The sequence below is a fragment of the Lissotriton helveticus genome, chromosome 12, assembly GCF_964261635.1.
Source record: "Lissotriton helveticus chromosome 12, aLisHel1.1, whole genome shotgun sequence".
Lineage (NCBI taxonomy): Eukaryota > Metazoa > Chordata > Amphibia > Caudata > Salamandridae > Lissotriton > Lissotriton helveticus.
This window is the reverse complement of record NC_136073.1, coordinates 610,410,792-610,435,780: the sequence shown is the minus strand read 5'-3', so window position 1 is coordinate 610,435,780 and position 24,989 is coordinate 610,410,792. Positions and strand designations below refer to the sequence as shown.

The following is a 24,989-nucleotide window of genomic DNA, read 5'->3' as shown; positions in this document are numbered from 1 at the left end:
TCTTTTACAAAGTGACTAGGGAGAATTCAGTATTGATTGAGGCTTTTCTAACTGCGCTTGATACTGAACAACAAGTAGCTAGTACCAACTTTGCTCTCACATAAGGGGGAAGTTATTGAGACCTTTGCGCCCGTTCACAACAAGCCCAGGTGGTTCAACCACAAATGTTTCAAGGTTAATCGACCGTTGCGTAAGGCCATTATGGCTAAACCTGGGGACCCACAGGAAGTTACATCCCTATGTAAGTAATATAAAGTGGTCACCACCAGGAGAATGAGGGAGGTTTTAGCCAAACAGTGGAATTCACTGGTGCTAGAGGCTAATGAAAGAACAGCAGACTTTTTTGGTCTGCTGTGTTCAACATGAGATGCATGAACCAAGGATTGACGCTGATCTCTTGTCACGTCACTGGTGAGGCATGGCAGGAGCACTTTTACAATAATTTGCAGTGCTACCCAAGAGGAATTTGGAACCTTTTTAGTGCCTAGTTACATGGGAGCCGCGGTTATATTGAGTTATGTAGAGGGTGCAATAGAACAGAGAATTGGTGGTAAGGCCCCTGGCCCGGATGGGATCCCATTTGATCTTAAGCATAATCCTGAATTTTGGGCTCAGTTAACTAATTTTTTTAATAATCTTGCCCATTCTTCATTGCTGACCTCAATTATAGTGCCTATTTTTAAAAAGGGGGACCGAATGCAGCCAGGTTGTTTTATGCCCATCACCTTAATCGACAATATAAACATTTTTAGGAAGGGTTCTGTATAACAGAATTAAGGAGTGGACAGGGGAGAAGTTCATCATATACCCTTGACAGTATGGATTTAGAAGTCTGGTTGGGACAATAGAGCAATGTTTACATTTGACCTGGATTGTTGGGAAGTACACTGTGTCCAGGCAATCCCCATTGCAGCAGTCATTCATGGATTTGACCTCAGCATTTGACTCTGTAAACCACTCAAAGCTATGGTTAAACCTTTTCTCATGTGGGATGGATGAATCACTGGTGCAGGTTTTAGCTTATTTGCACAGGCACATAAAGGCAAGAGTTAGAATACATACCCACGGGAGGTTTCTAAAGATATAGGACTTCTTAAGGAGGGAGGGGCTGTTAGAAATGGGGGTCTCTAGTTGGCAGTGATATGCACCCTGTCCAAGAAGGGACCTTTACTTCTAGTCTAGGTAAGGGGATCACACACTTGGATAAACCCTGCTCACTCCCTTCTTAGCTTAGCACAAGCAGGCAGGCTCATCTCAGAGGCAATGTGTAAAGTATTTGTCCAGATCACACACAGTAACACAGTGAAAACACTACAAATGGACATCACACCAGTTTAAAAAGATGTAGTATCTTCATCTAAACCCAACAAGACCAAAATGCCAATCAAACAAACAGAACTCAAAATATGAATTTGGAAAGGTTTCAAGCAATTCTGTCCATTGAAATCAATGGATGCGTAATTTTTACACAAAATACCTAACTGCATCAAAATCCACTAGGCAAAACCGCTGCAGAGAGGGAAAGCGCTGGAAAACACAGCAAGGTGTCAGAGTCCTTCGGGAGGCGGGGCGATCATTCTGCTTCATACAGGGGAAGTGGAGCATTAATCCAGACTGCAGAGGGAAGTGAGGCATCTATTTCCAAGGAGATTCTATGCTGTGGGTGTTGCATCGTAACAATTGACAGCACGGTTGCCATGCATGAGAAAATTCTGGCGCTATGGTTTGATAAGGCGACAGTACAGGGCGCTGCGTCGATTTTTGTGGCCGCACATAGGTGATGTGTCTGAATCGGTTTGGGGTTCTTGGATTTCAGAGACTCATTGTGTTGACTTTGGTGTGCAATGATTCTTTAAGACTCGGTCAGGCGTTGCGTTGATTTCTTCGGGCGCATAGGACTGTGCGTCAAGATTTTCTCCCGCACTGTGGTGTTGCGTTGAAAAATTCAGCTGCAAGAAGAGCCAAGTGTTGATTTTGCCGATTTCTTCAGATGTGTAGCTCTTTGCAGCAGAAACAACCTCCAAGGGCCCAGAACTGGATTTGGCACCACAAGGCAGGCCAGAACTTCCAGCAGTGGAGTTCAAGTATGCTGCAGGTGAATTCTTTGTGTCCTTGAAACTTTAGAACAGGAGGCAAGCACACACAAGCCCTTGGAGAAACTTCACAAGCAGAAAATCAGCAAAGTTCAGTCCTTTTCCTCTCCTTGGCAGAAGCAGCAACTAAAGGCCAACCCAGCAGAACAACACACGGCAAAGGGACAGTACTCCTCCTTACAGCTCTTCAGTTCTTCTCCTTGGCAGAGGTTCCTCTTGATTGCAGAAATAGTCTAAAGTTCTGGGGTGTAAGGTCTACCACTCATACCCCTTTTACCTTATGCATTCTTTTTAGGTATCGGCTGGCAATAGCAGCGCGCATGCACTGCTCTTGGCATTCGAAAGCTTCTTGAAATCAATACGGTTGAGGAAGGGGACTTGAAGCCCCGCCCCCTCTTCCCATTGGTTAGCATCATATTTCCGGCTAACCGCTAGCTTTCTATTGTAAATGAGGCTTCTAAGTCCATCCTAGTTACCACCCTGTCCACTTTTGGCCCCGCCCACCGGGAATTGGATTGTGTACTGGCAGAGTTACATGTCCCCCTTTATAACTCAGTAAGCACTATTTTATTTTCATTTTCAGCGCGGTACTAATGACAGTGCACACGCTCTGTGTTTAAAAAAAATATATTTACTTTGAAACTGAGCGCTGCGCCACTTCACGGACACCGCGCTCAGATTATTTATATATTTCTTAACTTTAACACTGAGCGCAGTGCCTGCTTCTAGGACACCATGCTCCGTGTTAAAGTTAAGAAATAAATAAAGAAACCGAGCACGGTGTCCGTGAAGCACGCTCAGCTTTAAACTTAAGCATTTTCAATGCAATCTGACCTATTGCATTGCAAATGCTTGTTACTTTAATAAGCTCGGCGCACGCTAGGCACACCGCGCTCGTTTTGTACGCTGTGGAGGAGCCCTTTGTTGTGCTCTCATGTTTTCTTTTTTTAGGTCTCGCCTGTCAATGCGCTTGCGCATTGAGCATGCGAGAATATAGGGGCTTAACCGGAGCTTAACCATGGGGCGATTCCATGCAGTGCCCGTGAAAAGCAAGCTCAATGCGCAAGCGCATTGACCTAAAATGCGCGTGCACATGTAAGCCAGCCATCTGCCGCCAGCAGCTTCAGTTGAAAGGCATCCGCTCCGCCCCCTGCTGCATCAAAGGCTTTCGGCCAAGAGCTTTCACTTTCACGGCCGCCAGGCCGTGTCTCTCGTCTCCTCCCCCCTTCCCCCCTCCCCACTCGCTCATCAAAGGCTGCTCACTCTCCTTCTCCCCCGCCCCCCACCCCATCCGACTTGTCTTCATGTCGCGCCGATTTTTTTGGGGGGCCGTGTCTCTCGTTTTTTCTCCCCCCCCCCCCCCCCCCCCCCCCCCTCGCTCATCAAAGGCTGCTCACTCTGGACTACATGTCCCATAACGTGAAGGAAGATTCTGATCATGCTATACGCTGGCATTGGAACATGCACCGTGAGAGGCCTGTATATTCTGTCTAAAGTGTATATACTGATAATTCTTTGTAGGTTTCCATAACCTAGTACACCAGCGATTGTATGCATTGAGGTCTGCTGTCGGCCCAGAGGAATCTCCACCACTGTTAGCAAAATATACTCTCTTTGTGATTGGAGAGCTCAGTCGAGGCATACGGTCGCATTATACACGTCTCTTGGTTCAATGCACTTCTTCCAGTGAAACGAAGTGCCGGGCCCGTGCATCGCTAGAACTGGCCGTGCGCAGGTTCATAGCGTGACAGCTGCTTCTGTAGCTGGAGACACTTTAAACCCTGCCCCAGCACCCACTGCTGTACTGAATCACTCAGCGGCCTGCTGTGAACATCTACCGTCTCCTGGGACACCCTGGCCATCTGCTACCGTTTAGTTTAGCCACCGTTGGCAATTTGGCTCTTCGCATGGTCTTTTGCACTGCCGTTGTTTACCGTACCTTTTTGACAGGGTTTGCATTGGTTTAATTAACAATCGCTTTCCTTCCACTTCTTGATTGGCAGTTGTCTGTTAGTGACAGGATTTAGAAGGATGGCATGCGAGAGCGGGGCATACTGCTTATTTTGTACAAAATTACTTCCACAGTAAACTTCAGAAGGCATTTTGCGCAAACTATGTAAATACTGAAACGTGCAGTCAACCACGAGGACAGCGGAAGCGGGTGTCAGACGTAATAATGGAAAACCTCAAGTTAAAAGCTTTGTTAACAGCGCAAGTTGTTAGAAAGGGTAATCCTGTGAATGAATTATTGCTTGATAGGACGTAGCCCCAGGACACACACATACTTCCAGCAGGGTGCTGCCACCTACCCCCGTCGCTCCACTTTGCTGTAGGCCATTGAAACATCCGGCGGAAATCGCAGCTCCTCGCAGAAATACACAATTACCTGCAAATTGCCAGGCGTATTTGCAAAGACGTCTAGTAAAACACACAGACAAACATAAGTACAAAGGGAATGCTCTGGACAACACACGCTCGTTCAGACGCGTTCAAGAGACACCAAAATCAAACGCCACAGTTGTAGGGCAGCTGCAACTGCAGCCAGCTGATGCAGGTGACATATGGCTTTGATACACCCCAATTTCCTCAAACACACAGACAATCCGGCAGTTTACAGGACCTGGGGTGGAACTCAGAAGGGCACTTTCCACACATGTCTGGGCACGTTACTGCGTGCACTGAAAGTGTTGGCGCACCACCAGGCAAAAGACTTGGGATTACATACTGCATGCAGCAAAGCATGTAACTCAAAACAGATGCGAACAAAAATAGCTCAGTATGAACCGTGGAAACACTGTCAGACCGCAATCAGCAGCCATAATGTGCACACTCAGCCACGAGGCTACGGTTCTGTTGGCAGGCACTGGTACTGCTCTCCAAGGACCTGAATACCACACCCCACCCCCATCCTACTTGCAAGTAAGCCTGGCTCTTGAAGCTCGACGCTTCACCAGCGCGCTCTTTGCTCCCCCGCCCCCCCACCAGCTGTAATGAGGCTCCTCTGTTTGCACTCCCCCCTGCCGCTCACATTCGACCCTCCCTTTTCCTCCAGCCCATCTCGAAACCTTTGCTTGCAATCACCCCTCCTTTCTCCCCCGCCCACAGGCGTTCTATAGATTAATAGTTTTGCCCTTCGAATGGCGTTTTAGCTAAGAGCTTAGGTGCACATCACGGGCGTTTAAAGGACTAATAATGTTTCGCTACTACGCGTTGCACTGGACGTTAATGGCACTTTCGGAATTCTACAGTTTAACTCTTTATTTTTTCAGTACTACTAATTCATCGGCTTGAAGTCTTTCATTTTGATTTTTATGTTGAGTCACTCCCACACGGGGTCACCTTTCAAGTTACGTGACTAGCGCGATTTGCACAACCACTCATTGTCTTTATTGCAACAGGAGTATTATTCAATGAGCATGGACGGGACCATTTCTATTCTTTCTTTTGTGGTGCTCCACTTATGATTCCATAGGTAGACCCTGTTTTTCTTTATTTTCTTTACCCCAGGTCTTAGATTTGCCAAAATCATGCCCCTGACAATATGCGTGGTGCCAAGTGCATCTTGTTACTATCCTGGTAGTACATGTGCAGTCTGTTGCTCGCCAATGCAGTTAAAGCCAATTGCATCCTATTGCCATTCTGACTGTATATTTGCCGTCAATTGCACCATGCTGCCAGCATGAGAACATACGTGCAGGCAATTGCACCACGCTCCTAGCATGACAACATATGTGCAGGCAATTGCCCCCGTGCCATCTTGATGCTCCACGTGCAGTTGGTCCCACTCTGTGCCATCCTGACAATGCACATGCCGCCAGTTTCACTTCGAGCCATACTGACAATACACGTGCAGTTGGTTCCATCCTGACAATGTTCGTGCAGTCAGTTGCACCCCGGTGCCATACTAACAATGCACGTGAGGTCAGTTTCACTCTGTGCCATACTGACAATGCACGTGCAGTTTCTTCCACCCTGTGCCATCCTGACAATCCACGTGCCATCAGTTCCATCCCAGTGCTATACTAACAATGCACGTGCAGTTGGTTTCTTCCACCCTGTGCCATCCTGACAATCGAGGTGCAGCCGGTTCAATCCCGGGGCTATTATGACAATACACGTGCAGTTCGTTGCACACAATGCCATATTGACCATGCACACGCAGTCACTTTCACTCTGTGTCATACTGACAATGCACGTGCAGTTGGTTCCACCCCGTGCCATTCGGACAATGCACACGCAGTCACTTTCACTCTGTATTAATTATTTTAAAAAAATAAAAGCCATTGTTATTTGTAATAATACATCTAAGTCCTGTAAATACAACACAAATTGCATTACAAATGCTATAGGTGTCACGTTTGCGAAAGTTAAAACTATTGGCATTGTAAATGACAAAGCTATTAATTTCGCTATTTTCAAAACCAACACATAAATAAAAAAATTGTCATTTACAATACCAATACCTCAAACTTTCCTAATGCGAGACCTATTGCATTGCAAATGCTCGTTTTACTTTAATAAGCGATGGGCACGCTAGGCACACCGCACTCGTTTTGTGCTCTTTTTCTGTGACCGAGACCCCCAGGCAGGTCTAAGTCTGCAGCCCTCTAGTGATCGCACCGCCGGATTGCCCGGACCGTTTTGCCTCTTCCAGCCCTCTACTTCCCCTGGGGTGAACATGTCCGCAGCAGCCTGTACATGTTTGTTGCACGCTTGACCGCCTCTTGTACGGGCTCTGAGCGCTAAGCCCGGCCCTTGGCTCGGTGTTGTTGATTGGTTGGCTCGCCCGCCTGGTTAATGATTAAGTGCAGCCCTCTCAAACAGCACTACGATCAACTATGGGGAAAAGCAAGAGCCAGTCTGTCCTTCCACTTCCATAAAAACATGACTGTCCTTTAGCTGATAAGATGGCGAAATGAATTTATAGCGTGCCGCTCCTATCTGCAGTGGTGTGTGGCTTCTGTATGTGCTTTGGCAAGGACACCAGCCTTCTGTCACCTTATATCGAGTCAGGGTACCACTAAATACATTGAGTGGTAAAACAGCGTGCTTATATTAATGATATATATTTATGCTATTTTGTCAAGCGTAGTACTAAATTTGTGAACAAAAAAACAATCTTCATCGGATTAGTGTTAAATGTTGGTTGCTATGGGCAAGCAATTAACAACAACAGCCTGATTCACACAGAAAACGAAGAAGCCGCAGGTTCATCAGGACGCCATTGCAGAACTGTCAGCAGAAGGGAATCATTCATTCAGAGCCGAGACGATGAGCCCACCACAGTGAGGAAACTGGGATTTATCGGACACAGACTCCGTTCAGAATATCTGCTTTTTCAGAACGGATATTTTACGCAACTTAACACTACTCAAACGATTCCAGTTCTAGACAAATTCGTTTGGGACAAAAGTTCTGCCTGCAGTCACTGTAAAGTTGCTTAAAATTAAAAACAAATCCAGGATGAACTTTAGTGGGTAGAGCGCATCTTGCACACGTAAATATATCGGTCCTTAAAAAATAAACATCCTGAACTAGCTTAAGAAGTGTGCTTTTTTGTGGCCATTTATATCTTTCTCAAAATGTAATCAAGGCAGACTTGTGAGGTGCAGCGTGAAAATGTACCCTTTCCTTCCCATGTTCCTACCTGCGTCAAAGGGAGGCACGAACTATCATTTATAATTTGGTTCACTTTAATTCCTTCCATCTGAACACATCACAAACAATCCTTTTGTGTTGTCGTCTGTGTGCTCATAGTGTTCTTTGGGTGAGCAGAATCTCTTGTTGGAATATGTGTGCCTAAAGTGATGCTCGTCTCTCCGTGCCCAAAGGCCATGACGCACAGGCCTCGGGGGCAAAGCCTGTTAAGGAGCAGGCAGCAGGGGCGGCTGGTGACATTTGAAAGTGGTGAGGCGTAAACTAATTTGCATATTGCACCGCAGCGAGCAAGCCCGAACCACATTGCATCCATCCATACATCATTCATGCACCCACCCACCCACCCATCCTGCATCCATACATCATTCATTCATGCATCCACCCATACATCCATCATGCATCCACCCATCATGCATGCATCCATGCATCCATCCATACATCATTCATGCATCCACCCATCCACCCATCCTGCATCCATACATCATTCATGCATCCACCCACCCATCCAACCACCCATCCAACCTGCATCCATCATTCATGCATCCATCCACCCATCATGCATGCATCCATCCATGCACCCACTCTCCCTGTTCAATTTATTTTGCTGCGGCTCTTAGAAACTGGCCAATCACGTTTAAGCTGGGTCCCCCAACTCCACCATCTAATATATTCACATTCATTTTACCCTTACTGTAAACATCCGTGGTATCTTTGGAGGAAAACTGGCTATAAGTTTGTGATTTACATCCCCACTGAACTTATTTCACACTGTCTACTGTTGATTAATAGCCACATTGCACACATCCGTACAGGGTGCACTCTTTACTTAAGACTGCACGCTTTTCTTCTTTCAGCACTGCAGTGCTGTCGGGCATCTTTAACAAATAAAACAGGTCAAAACACTTTTTTCCTCCTTACTTGCGTGTGGTCACTCTTTTGCACAGCTCGTGTCAACAGGCTACCATGTCCGCACTAATTGTTTCCATATTTTAGACAATCCTGGCGCTGCAGGGGCACAGGTTACTCTACGCCCAGAGCATGCCCATTAGGAGACCAAAGGGCTCCTAATGGGCATGCGCAAAAAAGCACGAACACAAGTGCGCATGCGTGGGCACGGGTAAAAAATTCACCCTCCGTCCCCACGCATGCGCACTCGTGTAGCTGCCTGCCTGGTGACAATCATGTCAATCAACATGACGCCTCCCGACGTCATGCTGACTGGCATGCATTGTCAGTTCTCCCTCGGTGTCTCCTGCGGGCGGCTGCGGGCTGGGGGGGGGCTACGCCCCCAAGCCCCTATGGACGCACCGCGCCTGGCAGGCAGGGAGGACATTCTGCTCAGTTACTGTCTCCTTCCTAAAGGAAACACATGTCTAAAGCCTTTATTAGATTAGGAACTGAGGAAATGGTTTGTGCTTATATTAGATCAGGAAACATACTCAATAACGCATGTCAAGGAGGAAAAGTTGAAGATGACCACACGGCCCGAGACTCTACAAATGAAAACAAAGATAAGCACACGCACAAGATTATTCAAACATGTCGCTATTACCAGGACAATGGCACCTCAGCGAGTAACTTACACAGATGCCACACAACTATAACAAGCATTAAAAATGCAATAGGTCTCGCCTTTCATTAAGTTAAAGCCATTTGCCTTGCTATACAATACCATAAGCAAAGCAAATGGCTTTAACTTAATCAGAGGTGAGACCTATAGCATTTTCAATGCTTGTTTCAGAAATTCTCTCTGCTCAGTTAAACCAGTTCTGTTCTCCCTGCTCCAAATTCACTACAGAAGGTGGAGACAGCATTGTGCAGGGCAGCCACAGCCTAGTCAGGTGCTAGTGACAACTCCTCCCACCACTCTAGCACAGGATGGCTCATCAGCATTTGCAGGGCACACCTCCGCCCCCTTTGTGTGAGTGTCTGGAATGAATGCACCAACAGCCCCTGCCAGTCTAACAATCATTTTGCAATGCAATAGCTCTCGCAATTTCGAGATTTTGAGCTATTGGCATTGTAAATTACAATGCCTTTTATGTATGTGTTAAAAAAAAACGGCAATAATAAAAGGCATTGTTATTTATAATACCAATAGGTCAAAGTTTCAAAATTGTAAGATCTATTGCATTGCAAATGCTTGTTCTTGCAGGGTTCAATGTACATAGATATGAGACACATTGCACAGTTGTTGTGGGAGGAGCCGAGACTTACCTGTGTAAGGAAGAGCACATGACTGTGTGATGAGGAGCCGGGACTCAAAGGCAGTGAGGAAGATCACACAGTTGACTGAGGAAGAGCTGGGCCTTCTAGGGAGTGAGGAAGATCACATAGTTGTGTGAGGAGGAGCAGGGCCTCATACGGCTTGAGGAAGATCACACAGTTGTCTGAGGAGGAGCAGGGCCAGGATACAACAATTCCAATTCCCCGATTTGCCACACTTTATAAATCCTGATTGATTGACAACTGCTTCAATGTTAAACCTCGTAATAATGGCCAGATATACTTGATTGATTGTGGGTTTCTAAAGCGCTAGAATCGACTCCCGAAGGAGTATCTCTGCGCTGTAGACCGCTGGGGAACCCGTCCTGGCTTTCCCTGTGAGATGGTCCCTACCGGGTATCTCCAAGGTGAAACCAGGCATCCCCGGCATATGTGGGGGGCCGTTGTGGAGATGAGGCAAGCTAATGCCCAGAGTTGCCGAATGTGATCCCTAGTTAGAGTAGGCACCGAGGCGAGAATTATCGAGTCCGTTGACCCTGGTCCAAGACCCTGCCGCGTCGGGAATTGAACCCTGGTCCTGGGCCGTCCTCTGCTCCCGGGTCTGCCGCCTCTAACCAGTGACTGCAAACACAACAATGATGGACAGAATGTGGATCAATGTCACACATTCACCCCAGTCCAAAGATCTGGGCCCAAATCCATCGTTTTTCCACTCCACACCACCCTGGGTTAGACAATGGCGATATGCAAATCAGCGCTGACCCTGTGCCCCATGGGAACAGTCCAGTCCGAACTACAAAAGCCATGTCCTTCCCAGAACGGAAACAAGCATCCGAGGACCTGCCCGGTTTCGAGGTAACACCTCTCTTCAGCCCGGCTAGCTTGATTCCAGTGGTGTGGAGTGCCTGGGACTCACGTCTGAGCATCCCCAGTACACTTAGAGCGGTAACTGCAAACACAACAATGATGGACAGAATGTGGATCAATGTCACACATTCACCCCAGTCCAAAGATCTGGGCCCAAATCCATCGTTTTTCCACTCCACACCACCCTGGGTTAGACAATGGCGATATGCAAATCAGCGCTGACCCTGTGCCCCATGGGAACAGTCCAGTCCGAACTACAAAAGCCATGTCCTTCCCAGAACGGAAACAAGCATCCGAGGACCGGCCCGGTTTCGAGGTAACACCTCTCTTCAGCCCGGCTAGCTTGATTCCAGTGGTGTGGAGTGCCTGGGACTCACGTCTGAGCATCCCCAGTACACTTAGAGCGGTAACTGCAAACACAACAAAGATGGACAGAATGTGGATCAATGTCACACATTCAAAAACGATGGATTTGGGCCCAGATCTTTGGACTGGGGTGAATGTGTGACATTGATCCACATTCTGTCCATCATTGTTGTGTTTGCAGTTACCGCTCTAAGTGTACTGGGGATGCTCAGACGTGAGTCCCAGGCACTCTACACCACTGGAATCAAGCTAGCCGGGCTGAAGAGAGGTGTTACCTCGAAACCAGGCCGGTCCTCGGATGCTTGTTTCCGTTCTGGGAAGGACATGGCTTTTGTAGTTCGGACTGGACTGTTCCCATGGGGCACAGGGTCAGCGCTGATTTGCATATCGCCATTGTCTAACCCAGGGTGGTGTGGAGTGGGAAAAACGATGGATTTGGGCCCAGATCTTTGGACTGGGGTGAATGTGTGACATTGATCCACATTCTGTCCATCATTGTTGTGTTTGCAGTTACCGCTCTAAGTGTACTGGGGATGCTCAGACGTGAGTCCCAGGCACTCCACACCACTGGAATCAAGCTAGCCGGGCTGAAGAGAGGTGTTACCTCGAAACCGGGCCGGTCCTCGGATGCTTGTTTCCGTTCTGGGAAGGACATGGCTTTTGTAGTTCGGACTGGACTGTTCCCATGGGGCACAGGGTCAGCGCTGATTTGCATATCGCCATTGTCTAACCCAGGGTGGTGTGGAGTGGGAAAAACGATGGATTTGGGCCCAGATCTTTGGACTGGGGTGAATGTGTGACATTGATCCACATTCTGTCCATCATTGTTGTGTTTGCAGTTACCGCCTCTAACCAGTGAGCCACACCACTCCACTTATGGTTCCTTCCTTTTTAATTTCCTTGTACATGGCACTAATTAGGTTATATGGTTATACCTTAGGTTGCCCTTCTCTCCCCCTGTCCTGAGGAAGACCCGTGACCTGAGGTGTCCCACACATGAGCGCATCTTCTTTTTCCTCTATCCCTCTTGGAGCAAGCTCTTTATGTATTGAATATGACAATTTGTTCATTTAAGGAGAACTTGTGAATAAAACAGTTCTTTCCATTTCGATTTAGTGCCCGTGTATCTGTTGAGTGTGCATGTGTTTCCTGCTGAAAAGGATCTGTACTATATGACTATACGAAAATGATATGCATTTATAATGTGTTTTTTTAATTAAGAATACGTAACAATTCCTTTGTATGTTCAATCGGTCTAGGACCAACTGTTTTTTATACCAATCATTACCCAGGTCCGTGGACTTTTCTTTTGGGTTACCCCTTATATATATAATGGCTTAAAACCATCAAGGCAGACACTGCCAAGCTGTTAGGATCACTGCAGTTCAGAAAAGCTTCCTTTCAGGGGTCAAATGGTACAGGTACTATAAAGGAGAAAACCAGCAGTACCGTTATCCGGCATATTCTTCTACTTCACAGTCATACAGGCCTCAGTACCAATGACAACCGCCTCAGACATCCTATGTCAGAGCAAATAGAGGAAAGACATCACGGGCCGGCAAGGACACTAACCGCCGCCAATGATATACCTCTGGCTCCAGCTCCAACTCTCAGTTCACCAAGCCAATCTTTTCAATCTCATCCTACCTGCTTGGGAGGCAACATTTCACACTTCCTCCACTAGTGGCAAACCATTAGTACAGACCAGTGGGTTCTGCGCCTAGTTCAAATTGGACACACTCTAGAATTCACCCAAGAACCGTCTACAAACCCCCGCTCAAGCCGCCCACCACAAACATCTCAGGGCTCTTCAGCAAGAGGTAAAAACATGCGGAATAAAGGGGGAATAGAGAAAGTACCATTCTCAAGCAGGGGCTCAGGTGTATACTCCAGTTTCTTCTTAATCAAAAAGAAGTTACGGCAGTGTAGACAGATTTTGGACCTTCGAAATCTCAATCTTTATCTGAAAAAACAATCTTTTAGAATGATAACGTTGCAAGAGGTACTGAAGCTCCTGAACCAACAAGATTACATGACAACATTAGAACTCCAAGACGCCTATTTCCATATACCTATTCACCCAAAACACAGAAAATACCTGAGATTTGTGGTAGCCGGATGCCACTACCAGTTCAGAGTGCTCCCATTTGACCTCAAGTCTGCTCCCAGAATTTTTGCGAAGTGTCCCTACGATTGCAGAATTTCTCATACAGCAGAAACATCAAGTCTTCCTGTATCTGGACGACTGGCTCCTCAAGGTTCCGTCCGATCGAAAAGCGAGTGTCCACAAAGGCCTGCACAACTCTCTTCAAAAGTTTGGGTCTGCCTATAAATCAGCAAAAATCGAATCAGAATCAGTCACAAAAGATTGCCTTCCTAGGAGCGCAACTGGACATGATCTGCTTAAAAGCATACCCTGCAGAGGAACACCAGCGGCGATTTCTTGTTCTGGCAAATTCCATCAAAAGAAGAAAGTCTCTTTCGGTCCGACTTGTCAAATGCATTTTAGGGATGATGTCATCATGCATACCACTAATCCTGTTTAGTCGTCTCAGGATGCGCCCATTTCAGGAGGAGCTCGACAAACCGTGGGTACAGTCAGTAGGCTACTTCAACTGCATCATCAGAGTAACCCCACGTATGGTGAAGGCCATAGAGTGGTGGTTAGACACAGACTATTTATCGTTAAGAATTTCCTTGCATCAAGAAGCTGCACCATTAGTGATCACAACAGATGCGTCCTTCGAGGGATGCAGAGCTTACCTTCAAGAGCTCCAAGTAAGCAGAAAGTGGCATCAAACTCAATCTCACATAAATTTGCTGGAGATGAAGGCTGTGCATATAGCCCTCCAGGCTTTTCTTCCCAGGATACAGAATTCATCAGTGCTAGTCCGAATGGACGATCCCCGACAATGCACTATATAAACAAGCACGGTGGCACGAAATCTTGCTATCTCTCCATGGAAGCCTAACAGTTGTGGGAGTGGGTCATAGATCCCAGAATGTGCTTCCGAGCAGAACATGTTCCAGGATGGCAGAACACGATTGCGGACACGCTAAGCACATTGTCATCATCGTGTCACGAATGGGAGCTGCACCATCAAATTCTGATGAACATATTCCTGCGCTGGGGCACACCGTACTTGGACTTATTCTCAACTCCCCAGAACCGCAAATGTTGGTACTATGCAAGTTGGCATCCCCAACTGGTGTCATGGGGGAATGCCTTTTCAATTGCATGGTCCGGCATCTTTGCTTACGCTTTTCCTCCCATTCCTCTTCTTGCAAGAGTTCTGAGAGGGGTAAAGATCGGACCATGCAAACTGATCCTAATTGTTCCGGTATGGCCACGTCAACACTGGTACATGGAACTGCTTCCTCCATCACAGGTCCTTCATTTCAAACTTCCAGTTCTTCCCAATCTCCTGACCATGAACCAGGGGCAGATACTACACCCTGACCTCAAGAGCCTGCATTTGTCAGCTTGGCTGCTAAATACAATGAGTTCAGACACTTAAACATTTCTGGTGAATGCCGCAATATCCTAGCCGAAGCAAGGGCGGACAGTACCAACAAGATGTACCGCCTCAAGTGGAAGGGTTTCTGCATCTGGTGCCACCGGGAGAGTTTACATCCATTGTCTTCCTTTCCTGAACAAATCCTACCTTACCTTCTGCTTCTTGTAAATCAGGTTTGGCATACAGTTCAATAAAAGTTCACTTAGCGTCCATTTCTTCTTATAGAAGATCACCGTCCTCTTCACCTCTATGGTCGTCTAGACTAATTAAAGAGTTTCTCAAAGGACTCTTTCGAGTGTTTCCACCTGGAAGACCTCCACCACCGGCCTGGCAACTGTACACCGTTCTCTCCCAATTCATGTAAGCTCCCTTTGAACCGATTCACACTGCAGAAATCAAATTCCTATTGTGGAAGTTGGCTTTACTACTTGCTTTGACCTCAGCCAGATGGGTCAGTGAAATACTGGTTTTGGTAATATAGGAACCTTTCTTGCAGTTTAGGTCAGATGGAGTTCTGCTCCGAGCAAATCCGACGTTCATTCCCAATGTGCCATTTGATTTCCACCAGATTTTGGTGGTACTTAAAACTTTCTTCCCAAATCGTACGACGTCGGTGAATAGAGCTTTACAGTCATTGGACATAAAATGTTGGCTAAATATTTTATTTAGATAGAACTAAATACTTCCGTAAGACCTCTCAACTATTTGTGGCATACAGTGCACCAAGGAAAGGTTTCCCACTCTCCAAGCAAATTATTTCCAGTTGAATCGCAAGTGCAATACAATTTTGTAATCAGAAGGCAGGCAGACCTCTGTCTGCAAGTGTCCGAGCCCATTCCACAAGGTGAGTGGCAACATCTACAACTTTATTTGCGGGAGTGTCACTTCTGGAAATTTGCCCGTCAGCAACGTGGAAGAATAGACACGTTTTCGTCCGACACTACTGTTTGGATTCATCAGTTCTCAATGACACAGCAGTGGGTCAGACATTCGGCATCAGTTCCATTAAGATGAGCCACCCCTGCCTACCCTCCTACCTATTTTCAACTGAACCACATTTCCATATAGTAAGTTGGTTATTGTCTTTAATGCGTATGGAAGTTGTTCCCTTTACTATTACTGGTATGGTTATGCCTTTTATAATGTTTGATGATTTCTTGCAGATTACACTGTTCAGATTCCTGTTAAGCTTCAAAACTATGGTAAATGTTCTACCAAACTGCTTGCTATTAAGTTAATGCAATTTTTGTGAGGATCATCAACAGTCTTTTCTTCATGCAAGTGGCACATTCTCTGAAGAAAGCCTTCTTAGCCTTGTCAGACATAGTCCAGATAGAATGAAGATCCACCAAAAGTAGGAGAACAGGAAGATGTTTTAGAAAAGATCATACAATTGTACCTTCCTGTAGAAAAAATCCAATTTTTTTATCAAATTAAAGCTGAGCAGACTCCCTAGCACAACGTGCAGAAGAAAATCTGAGGCTGCGCTTCCATCCGGAGGGTTCTAGAGGGTGATTGATGCTGATTGGTTGGGGCAAAATCTTGGTACTTTTCTTTATAAGGACTATGATCGGTTATTAAACTAAGAGGCCTAGTCCTTCTTTAATCTATACCCATTAGTCTATTATGACTATTTAAGTCAACTACTACTTCTACTACTACTACTATTTTAAGTACCGGGGACTCCCATCATGATGGCCGGGAATAATTCAAGCATTCGAATCAATGAAAGCTTCAAACACTGGAGAACTACAGAGACAGGTAAGTTACTTATTTCTTCTGTTGTGAAAGTAGGATGTGATCCAGTCTAGAGCTGTCCCCTCTATGCCGGCTTCATAGAGTCTTTATATTAGAGTGCCATGGTCAACCATATCAAAAGCAGCTGAGAGGTCCAAGAGAAGTAGTGCAGCATTCTTGTTCCTGTCAACTGTGTTCTTCAGGTCATTCCAGATGGCACCAAGGGCAGGTTCTGTGCCTCTTCCTGGATGCAATCATGTTTGGAAGTCTGAAACTATGGCATTATCTTCAATGAATTGTGACATGTGGGCGAACGCTGCCCTTTCGATCAGTTTGCTCAGGAAGAGTTAATTTGTAATTGGTCTGTAGTTGTCTGGGTTAAGTGGGACCAGTTTTGTTTTCTGCAGTAATGGGCGTATATGTGCCTTTTTTTAGTTTTTCTGGAAATATTCCCGGTTAAGCAATTGTTGATGATTCTCGCAGTGGAAGCAGGTGGCTCAATTAGTATTCAAGCACTCTGTTCAACATGACTATTGGTGACAGTGTGGCTGTTCCCAGCATTGGGAGGGCCATAGGGTCGGGTGGGTGCTGGGGATGCCAATATGAATTTTAATTTAGATCAGTCCTGAAAGGCCCCATCCAAAGCGCATAACCCATCCACTAAGGGTAGAATTGAAGTTGAAAACATTTATTTGACTCTGTTCATTGCATTTTTCCAGGCTTTGTACCCCATCTTTTTCACTAGAGATGAAGGTTGATAACATCTCTACCTGCAGTGGCCTTAGGTCTGTTGATTTGCAGGCACAGGTTAGAGAATGGGCAGTGGTCCCCTGCCTCGTAAAGTGTCCAGGGATAGGCCCTTGCTTAGTTTTTGGCTTTTTCCTAGCTGTGGGTTCGCAGGGACTAGTAATCTCATACTTATCCATGGAAGGCACCCTATCTGTGCCCCGCAGTAAAGTATGTGCAGTGACCTCCGGGTTCGGTGGTCTACAACAACTACCACGAGTCTCCTCAGATGAACCTACCAGCCAATGGGGCCCAGCTATTCGGTGAAGGAATTCTATACCTCACCCCATATCGAGGAATAAGCGATTCTCAGCCAAGTCCGTTTCTTTTGCAAACTCCCTGCTTGTGCCAGGTATTAGTCCAGCGTAGTGCCTCTTTGTGGTTTATAGTAGTACTGTCCTTCCCTCCAGCCATTCTCTGCTTATCCATGACTCCTGACCAGATAGGGGCTGAACAGCATCCAGTGCCTTACAATCCAAATGGCCTCGCCAGTGTTGATCGGCGGCCAAGAGAGCCAAGGGGGTGACGACTGGGGATGTAGTCCCACCCCAACTCAGTGCAGAAAGTTCAGGTGTGGCGGATTGCAGGCAAGAAAACTGCTGGATGAGACCGCATGGCAGTATCAAGTAACAGCATGTAGCAGTGAGAACCAATATAATGCAGGAGTCAAACAGCAAATGGTGAGCAAAGAGTTGCTGGGGTGGCAGGCGGCGAATAGTATATTAATACTGGCACCAGCACTCTGGGGGCTTTAGCTGGCTGACAGAGCTCGCAGAGTTAACTAAAATGTGTTGCCTGCCACATCTAGTGCTAGCCAGATTTTCCAGAACTGCAGCGCCATCAGATAGGCTGCTGTAACCTCCCCCTCTACCGGCTCCCTTCTGCCACATCACACCTTCCTTACTCGCTACCTCCAAGCTGCAGTTACTCTTCATCTCGATCTCTCTAATTTGCCAGCAGGTTGCCTGGCTGGTGACCCCCCCCTCCCCCCCCACGGTGTGGGGGGGCGGGGGTCACCAGCCGGTCCCCACCCCACTGAATGCCGGAGTCTGCAGCAGGCCAGCTGACTATGCTCTGCGTATTCCAGGCCGAACGGGGTAAGAGCAGGACTGCAAGCCAAGCCACGAAACCCGCTTTGATATACGCTGACCTAGCGGTCCGGCTACTTCAACAGCTAAGCTGCTGCTGTGCCTGTGGCGGTCACAGCAATCTGTATGCTGTTTTGTAGCACAGCCTCGAATAATATAGAGATGCTTAGGGGTCGAAATCCCTGACCCGCAAGACCGATCCAATGCTGGCGGTGTCTCGACCGGTTAGCTCACTCACCAGTGGTTCCTCCTTGTGCCCCCCCCACCCCTCCCACCCCCCCCCCAACAATGAGAATCACTGGTGTGTTTTTGTAAACTTATCGACTTGAAAGGGAGCCTAAATAATGTAGTAGAATCACTACATAATATACTTGTATATGGTTATTACAATATTTACCATTCTATAAATGTTAGCATTCCCTGAGCAAAGTTTCTTCTACCTCCAGCACATTGTTTACATGAAATAATTTTCCTTTTATCTATCTTATCTTTTTTCTCTCCACAATGCAGAGTCTACTCTCTCCACTAGCAAATGTATCATTGTGTGATGTCATCACTGATGCTGAAAAAGTGTATGAGGAGTGCATGCAAGATGGACCCATCTCTTTTAGCTGTTGCATTGGCTCAATGAAAATGCAGCACTGTGTGAAGATCGGCGAGGGTGTTTTCGGGGAAGTGTTCCATACAGTCAGCAATGGAGAACAGGTTGCCCTTAAGGTGTGTATACTTGCATACAAAAGCAACACATGACTGGGAAGGTAGTGCATACTGCACATGCAAAGAGGGAATACGTTGAAGTAAAACTATACGTCCTACATGGATATACGTAATGATGAAGAATGCAAAAATGAATAAACTCTTTAAGAACCTATTGCCAAAATAAACAGTTTATTTTGGATTGACAATTATGAAGAAACCATTGTGGAGAATACCAGAATTGAGACATTTTTGGCAACTGCTGTAACTGTAAGACTCCTTACCAAAACTCCCACCCAAAACCTTAAGCCTAAATATACCCCTAACCTAACCTGGCGAGCGGCAAGGCAATGTCTTTGTGCACACTATTCTGAGATGTGTGCGCAAATGGAACTTACCATGAACCATTATGCCAGCGTGCCGGATACCTTTGGGGTGATCAGGTGAAAGGACTGTTTAATTTTGTTTTTTACACAAATAAACTAAATGGTAAATGATGTCCTTAAATGTTTTTATTCAAACTGTATTGTCTGAAGGCAAATAGGTATTGATGACATTTGAGAGTGGGTGTGGTGCAGCTCATGCAATTATCCAATCTTGGCAGTCCAACAGAAGATTCAAGGAGTAGCTTCTCTAAATTTTAACATACTCCTGGACCACAGGATTCTTGTTAAATACCAGTTTGTTTACTCAGGACGCTCACAAACAAACTGCAGCCATAACGCGTTTCATCCCTCCCTGTGGACTTGATCACATGATGCGCCTCAACCATAAGCATTTCATTTTAAAGGTTACACTTTTTTTCATTTTTTGTCATTGATTTTCGTTGGGCAAATGTGTACCACGTGATTTGTGTACAAAAAGTGCTAAGTGCTGAAAACAATATAATAAAATACACTTAAACATCCACAAATATATATATATATATATATATATATATATATATATATATATATATATATATATATAAACACCAAGTCCTCAGCACTGCGAACATCCAGCCACAGCAACAGAAAACACGGACCCTCAGACTGCAGTTAGGTAGGTTTTATTTTCCCCTCAGGCGACGCGTTTCGAGCAACTTGTGCCCTTGATCACACACCAAACACCTGGTCAACATTTTCTTAAATACATTTCTCTTTGCAGTGCTCCACCTCCACAGTGAGTCACATGGTGCATGAACATAGATGAAATACTTCACGACACCCACCTTACCCTCAACGAGTAGGAACCACGGAAAAAAGGGAATACATAACTGCATACATGCATTAAGCCAAAAAAGTTCTCAAAAGACAATTATTGTACAATTCATCATATAAGGGTTCAAATATTAACTCCTACATATCCAATCAGACCAACATCCCCACACTGTAAATCTAATCTCTGTTTCAATACAAAAATATATATATATATATATATAAAAATATATATCTACATGTGAATCCTATATACACACAATTACACTATTTACAAATATTTACAATCCAAAGGTTGTTGACTGTTGTCTATTGAATATACGCGAACAAGGACTATTTATCATAAATCAGCATTTTTTCCCCAAAAATTTGGCTTATTATTCTTCCCTATTTTTCCCCTATAATCCACACTCAAACCATAAGTGATAATACATATAATAGTGATAACAACACTTAAAAAAACAACAAAGTACAAAAAAATCTTTGTGTTTGGTAAATGAGAAAAAAAAAAAAAAAAAAACTGTGACTTTTTACTTTTGTTTGTGAATATATACATAATCGTTTGGAGAGAATTTAACCGTATTGACAGCTGGAAGTCAGTTCATAATCTTTATCGATTAAATATTTTTCAATCGTTACTTCCCCAGATGCACAACTTCTTGCCTTAAATTTTTCTTTTTATATACGATATAGTGATCTTGAATCCATACCGGCCCTTAAAGAATCAAAGAAATAAAATAGAGAAATCCTCATCAGGATTTATTTCATATTCTCTATATGATCTACGTCTTGATATACATGTTGTACACAATTCATAACAGATGATGCAAATCTTCAGTTGTATTGAGCCCGTTCGGATATTTACTATCCAGCTCAACTATGTACTCTGTCTCCCTTCTTCTCAGAAGTCCCTCTCTATCACCTCCACGATTGAGAGGGGCCACTACATCAATCACAAAATATGTCAACTGAGACAAATCATTATTGTGTGTTGATTTGAAGTGGCGCGCCACGGGGTATGTATTGTCGTTGTTGACAATTGCACGCAAGTTTTGCAGAATCCTGACATGCACCTGTAACTTAGTGCTACCCACATATCGCAGACCACAGGTGCATGTCAGGACATATATAGCAAACTCACTGTGACAATTGAAATTGCCCCGAATGGCCTTCCTAGTAGGACAGAAAGGGGTGCTGTAGTGAGTGGTGTTAACTCCAAACTTGCACGCCCTACATGTGGAGCATTTGAAAAAACCTTTGTATTTGAGCCAGGTGCTGCCACCACCTAACTCAGGGCTACTTTTCACTAGGCTGTTGTGCATACTATGAGATTTTTTGTAGGTTATCGTGGGAGTACCTTGTAGTATCTCACCATAAAAACCATCAGTCATTAAGATTGGCCAATGTCTTTTGACAATGGACCTAATTTGTTTTTCCTGTTTGCTGTAGGTAAGAATCAGGCGGGGAGTATTGTTTTCTAAAATAGGCTTTAGTGCATCAGATCTTAATAAAGATTCTCTCGATTTTTCACGACTTCTCTTCAAGGCACTGTTTAAAACCTTATCACTGTACCCCCTGACTTTGAGTCTATTGATGGTATTTATAGCTTCTTGCTCAAATATTTCAGGGGTACTACTGATTCGCTTAACCCGCACTAATTCTCCATACGGGACATTATTAATCACATGCTTCGGGTGATTACTGCTAGCGTGCAATATACTGTTTCCAGCAGTTGGCTTACGGAAAAGGGAAGTAGATACAGCGTTATTCTCAATTATCAGATGAACATCTAAAAAATCCGCTTGTACCTTGCTGATGTTGGAGGTGAAGAAAAGATTTTCTTGGTTGTCATTCAGTGCATCAATAAAAACCTTTGCACTAGTCTCATCCCCCTCCCATATACAAAAAACATCATCTATAAACCGTTTCCAATATTGCACATGTTGAAATCCCGGTGTGGAAGTGAGACCGCGCTCCTCCCACCAGCCCACGTGGAGACACGCGTAGCTGGGGGAGAAGCACGATCCCATCGCCACACCCCGCACCTGTCTCCAGATACTCTTCGCAAACATGAAATAATTGTTATGCAAACACCAGTGTATTAATTCACACAACATCTTGTTGTGCGCATAGTATTCACACGACCGTAGACCAAGATAATGCTTGATTGCCTCCAAACCTTTAACGTGATCTATAGACGTATACAATGACTCTATGTCAAGAGTTATAAGACACCAATTTTCTTGCCATTCAATGGAGGATAATTTCATTAAAAAGTCCCCTGTGTCTTTAATATAACTTGGTAAGTTTTTCACAATGTCTTGTAAGAAAAAATCAATATAACTGGAAATATTTTCTCCTACACTGTTGATAGCCGCAATGATTGGACGGCCAGGTGTTGGAACTCTCTGTTTGTGTATTTTAGGAATCAGATATAGTATAGGTATCACTGGGTGCTCTATATTCAAAAAGTCATACTCAGTTTGTGAGATCAAATTGTTTCTTTTGAACGACATCAGCATTTTTTTCACCTCATCCTTTGCCCTTTTGTATGCCATTCCATTCGATCGCTCATAACAAGAGGTGTCATTTAATTGTCTCATGGCCTCAGTGATGTATTCCTCCTTATTCCACAACACAATATTACCACCTTTGTCTGACTTATTGATCACCACTTCGTGATTCTGACTTAGTTTCTTCATTAACATGTTATATTGATTAATCTTAGCATTGTTTTTATAGGTTTGCGTTTGCACTGTGCGGTTTAACTTTTTCAGATCTTCAATGACACAGTCATGGTAGATGTCTACCGCATCTTTTGGCATTACAGGCAAAAACGTGCTTACCGGTTTAAAAGGACTATCACCCGCTCCTTTTTGGCAGATGTCCACATTGTAAAGTTCGCGTTGTGTCGATGGCACTTCCCCAGTGGATGGTTCACCCAAACTGCTGGAGTCCTCCAAGCTACACAGGTTAAGAAGCAATCTAGCATCTCGCGCTGCTGGTACTGTGGCATTACCAGTAGTTTTTGTCAATCGTTTGGTGGTTCTGTCTTTTTCTTTTTCCTTGCTGGCTGGTTTTGATGCGAAGAATTTTCTCAACTTCAATTTGCGAATGAATTTAAAAACATCCGCTCTGGTGTTCGTATAATTAAAAGAACTCTCAGGGCAAAAGTTAAGTCCTAAGGCTAAAAGCTGCTCTTCTGCCGTTGACAGAGTGACACTGGTGAGATTTGTAATGGTACAATCTTTTAATATTTCTTCTTGTTGTACCATTGCTTCTTTTTCTTTTGCGGCTGCTGCTGAGGCTTTTCGCTTTTTTCGCCTTGCGTTCCGCTTTGCGTTGTTTCTCTTGCGTTTTGATTCTTTTTCGTCCTGGGCCGTAATGTTTGCAGCCGGTCCTCTACTAAAAAATCAATTTCTTCCGCAAGGTTAAGAACTCTACCAGAATCACCGCCTTCCGCCCCATTGAATTCAACAAGCGATATACTCGAAGTACTTGACATACTTGCCAAAGAAACGGAGTCTGCATCAGATTGCTCACCATTTACATCCACTTGGTTGGAACTTCCTGCCACTTCATTCCTGACCGTTTGTTTTGCCAGCTTAGATTGTCTTGCTTTATCAAATTTGCGGGAGAATGTATATATTTGACCAGTTGCATAATCATTTAAATCCCTTGCAAACTTGTGGATTTTCCTTACTTTGATGCGCTCCTCATGTTTGCGGAGCCTCTCACTTATTTCTATGCGTGTTGTTCTTATCAGCTCTTTAATGTCAGATTCAACGAAGGCATTTAATTGGTCATTTAGGCTTTTTATCTCCTCCAGTAATTTGTCACGATCTATCACGGCGTACTCAATTAGTAGTTTCACCAAATTCATTGAAGCGTCTAGATTTAACTCGCCCCATTTCTTCAGCATTGCCAGGTTAGGATCCTCAAAACTCGGCGCCAGCATAATACGTAAGCCGCGTGGTATTCTTCCTGCCTCCACATACTTGGTAAGCGACTTATGTTCCCACCACTTGGTGATTTCCGATTTAGTCTTTTTTTCTAGGGTCTTCATTAGTTGTTTTACATTCAGTTGTGCATTGTTGGGCTGACTCACCGCTGCGGTGGCTTTCGTAGCGTTTTTCCGCACATTATTAAACAGCGCCTATATATACATAGTACTTAGTGTCACTGGTTTAGTTGAATAATCTCCATGGTAAATGAATATTGAATGGACTATATTCACCTAGCTTTCATAATGTACAAACAATGCTATTAAATACATATTGTAAGTAACCAGGTAGAGCTTTGTTCATTCTGCAACAAGATAATAGGTTACCATATTAATTTTTGATTATGTATGCAATTGGGTCACACTTCCTTGACTAACTATATAAACATATAAATACACATCAATAAATATATATGAATAAATATGTATCTATAAACAACTATACATATATAAATATAAATAAATAAATATTGTTGTTGTGCGCAAAAATAAATATATAATATATATACACATCGCAATATCCAAGGCAACACCACCTATTTGAAGTTTTGGGATAAATCCCTGTTGGTTATGTCTAAGGTTCATCTACTTGATATGTTGTCTTTTCTTTTAACCCATCAGGTTACCCAATTGCCTAATCTCTTATGGTTGCATATTATCGATTAGTTGTATGCCTTAATATATATGCATTCTGGCATGACCTAAGTCTATATTATAATTATCATGCCCAAAGTGGTTGACATTACAGTAAATGG

The 24,989-nt window shown here is 44.6% G+C and overlaps 1 protein-coding gene across 1 annotated transcript in view; it reads left to right on the top strand.

The window, feature by feature from the left end:
• HASPIN (histone H3 associated protein kinase) overlaps positions 1 to 24,989 on the top strand; it is a 775,218-nt gene that overhangs the window by 251,181 nt on the left and 499,048 nt on the right. Inside the window, exon 8 of the mRNA XM_078671435.1 lies at positions 18,850 to 19,056. Within this exon, the coding sequence (XP_078527561.1) occupies positions 18,850 to 19,056 (207 nt within the window). The remainder of the gene's footprint in view (positions 1 to 18,849; positions 19,057 to 24,989) is intronic.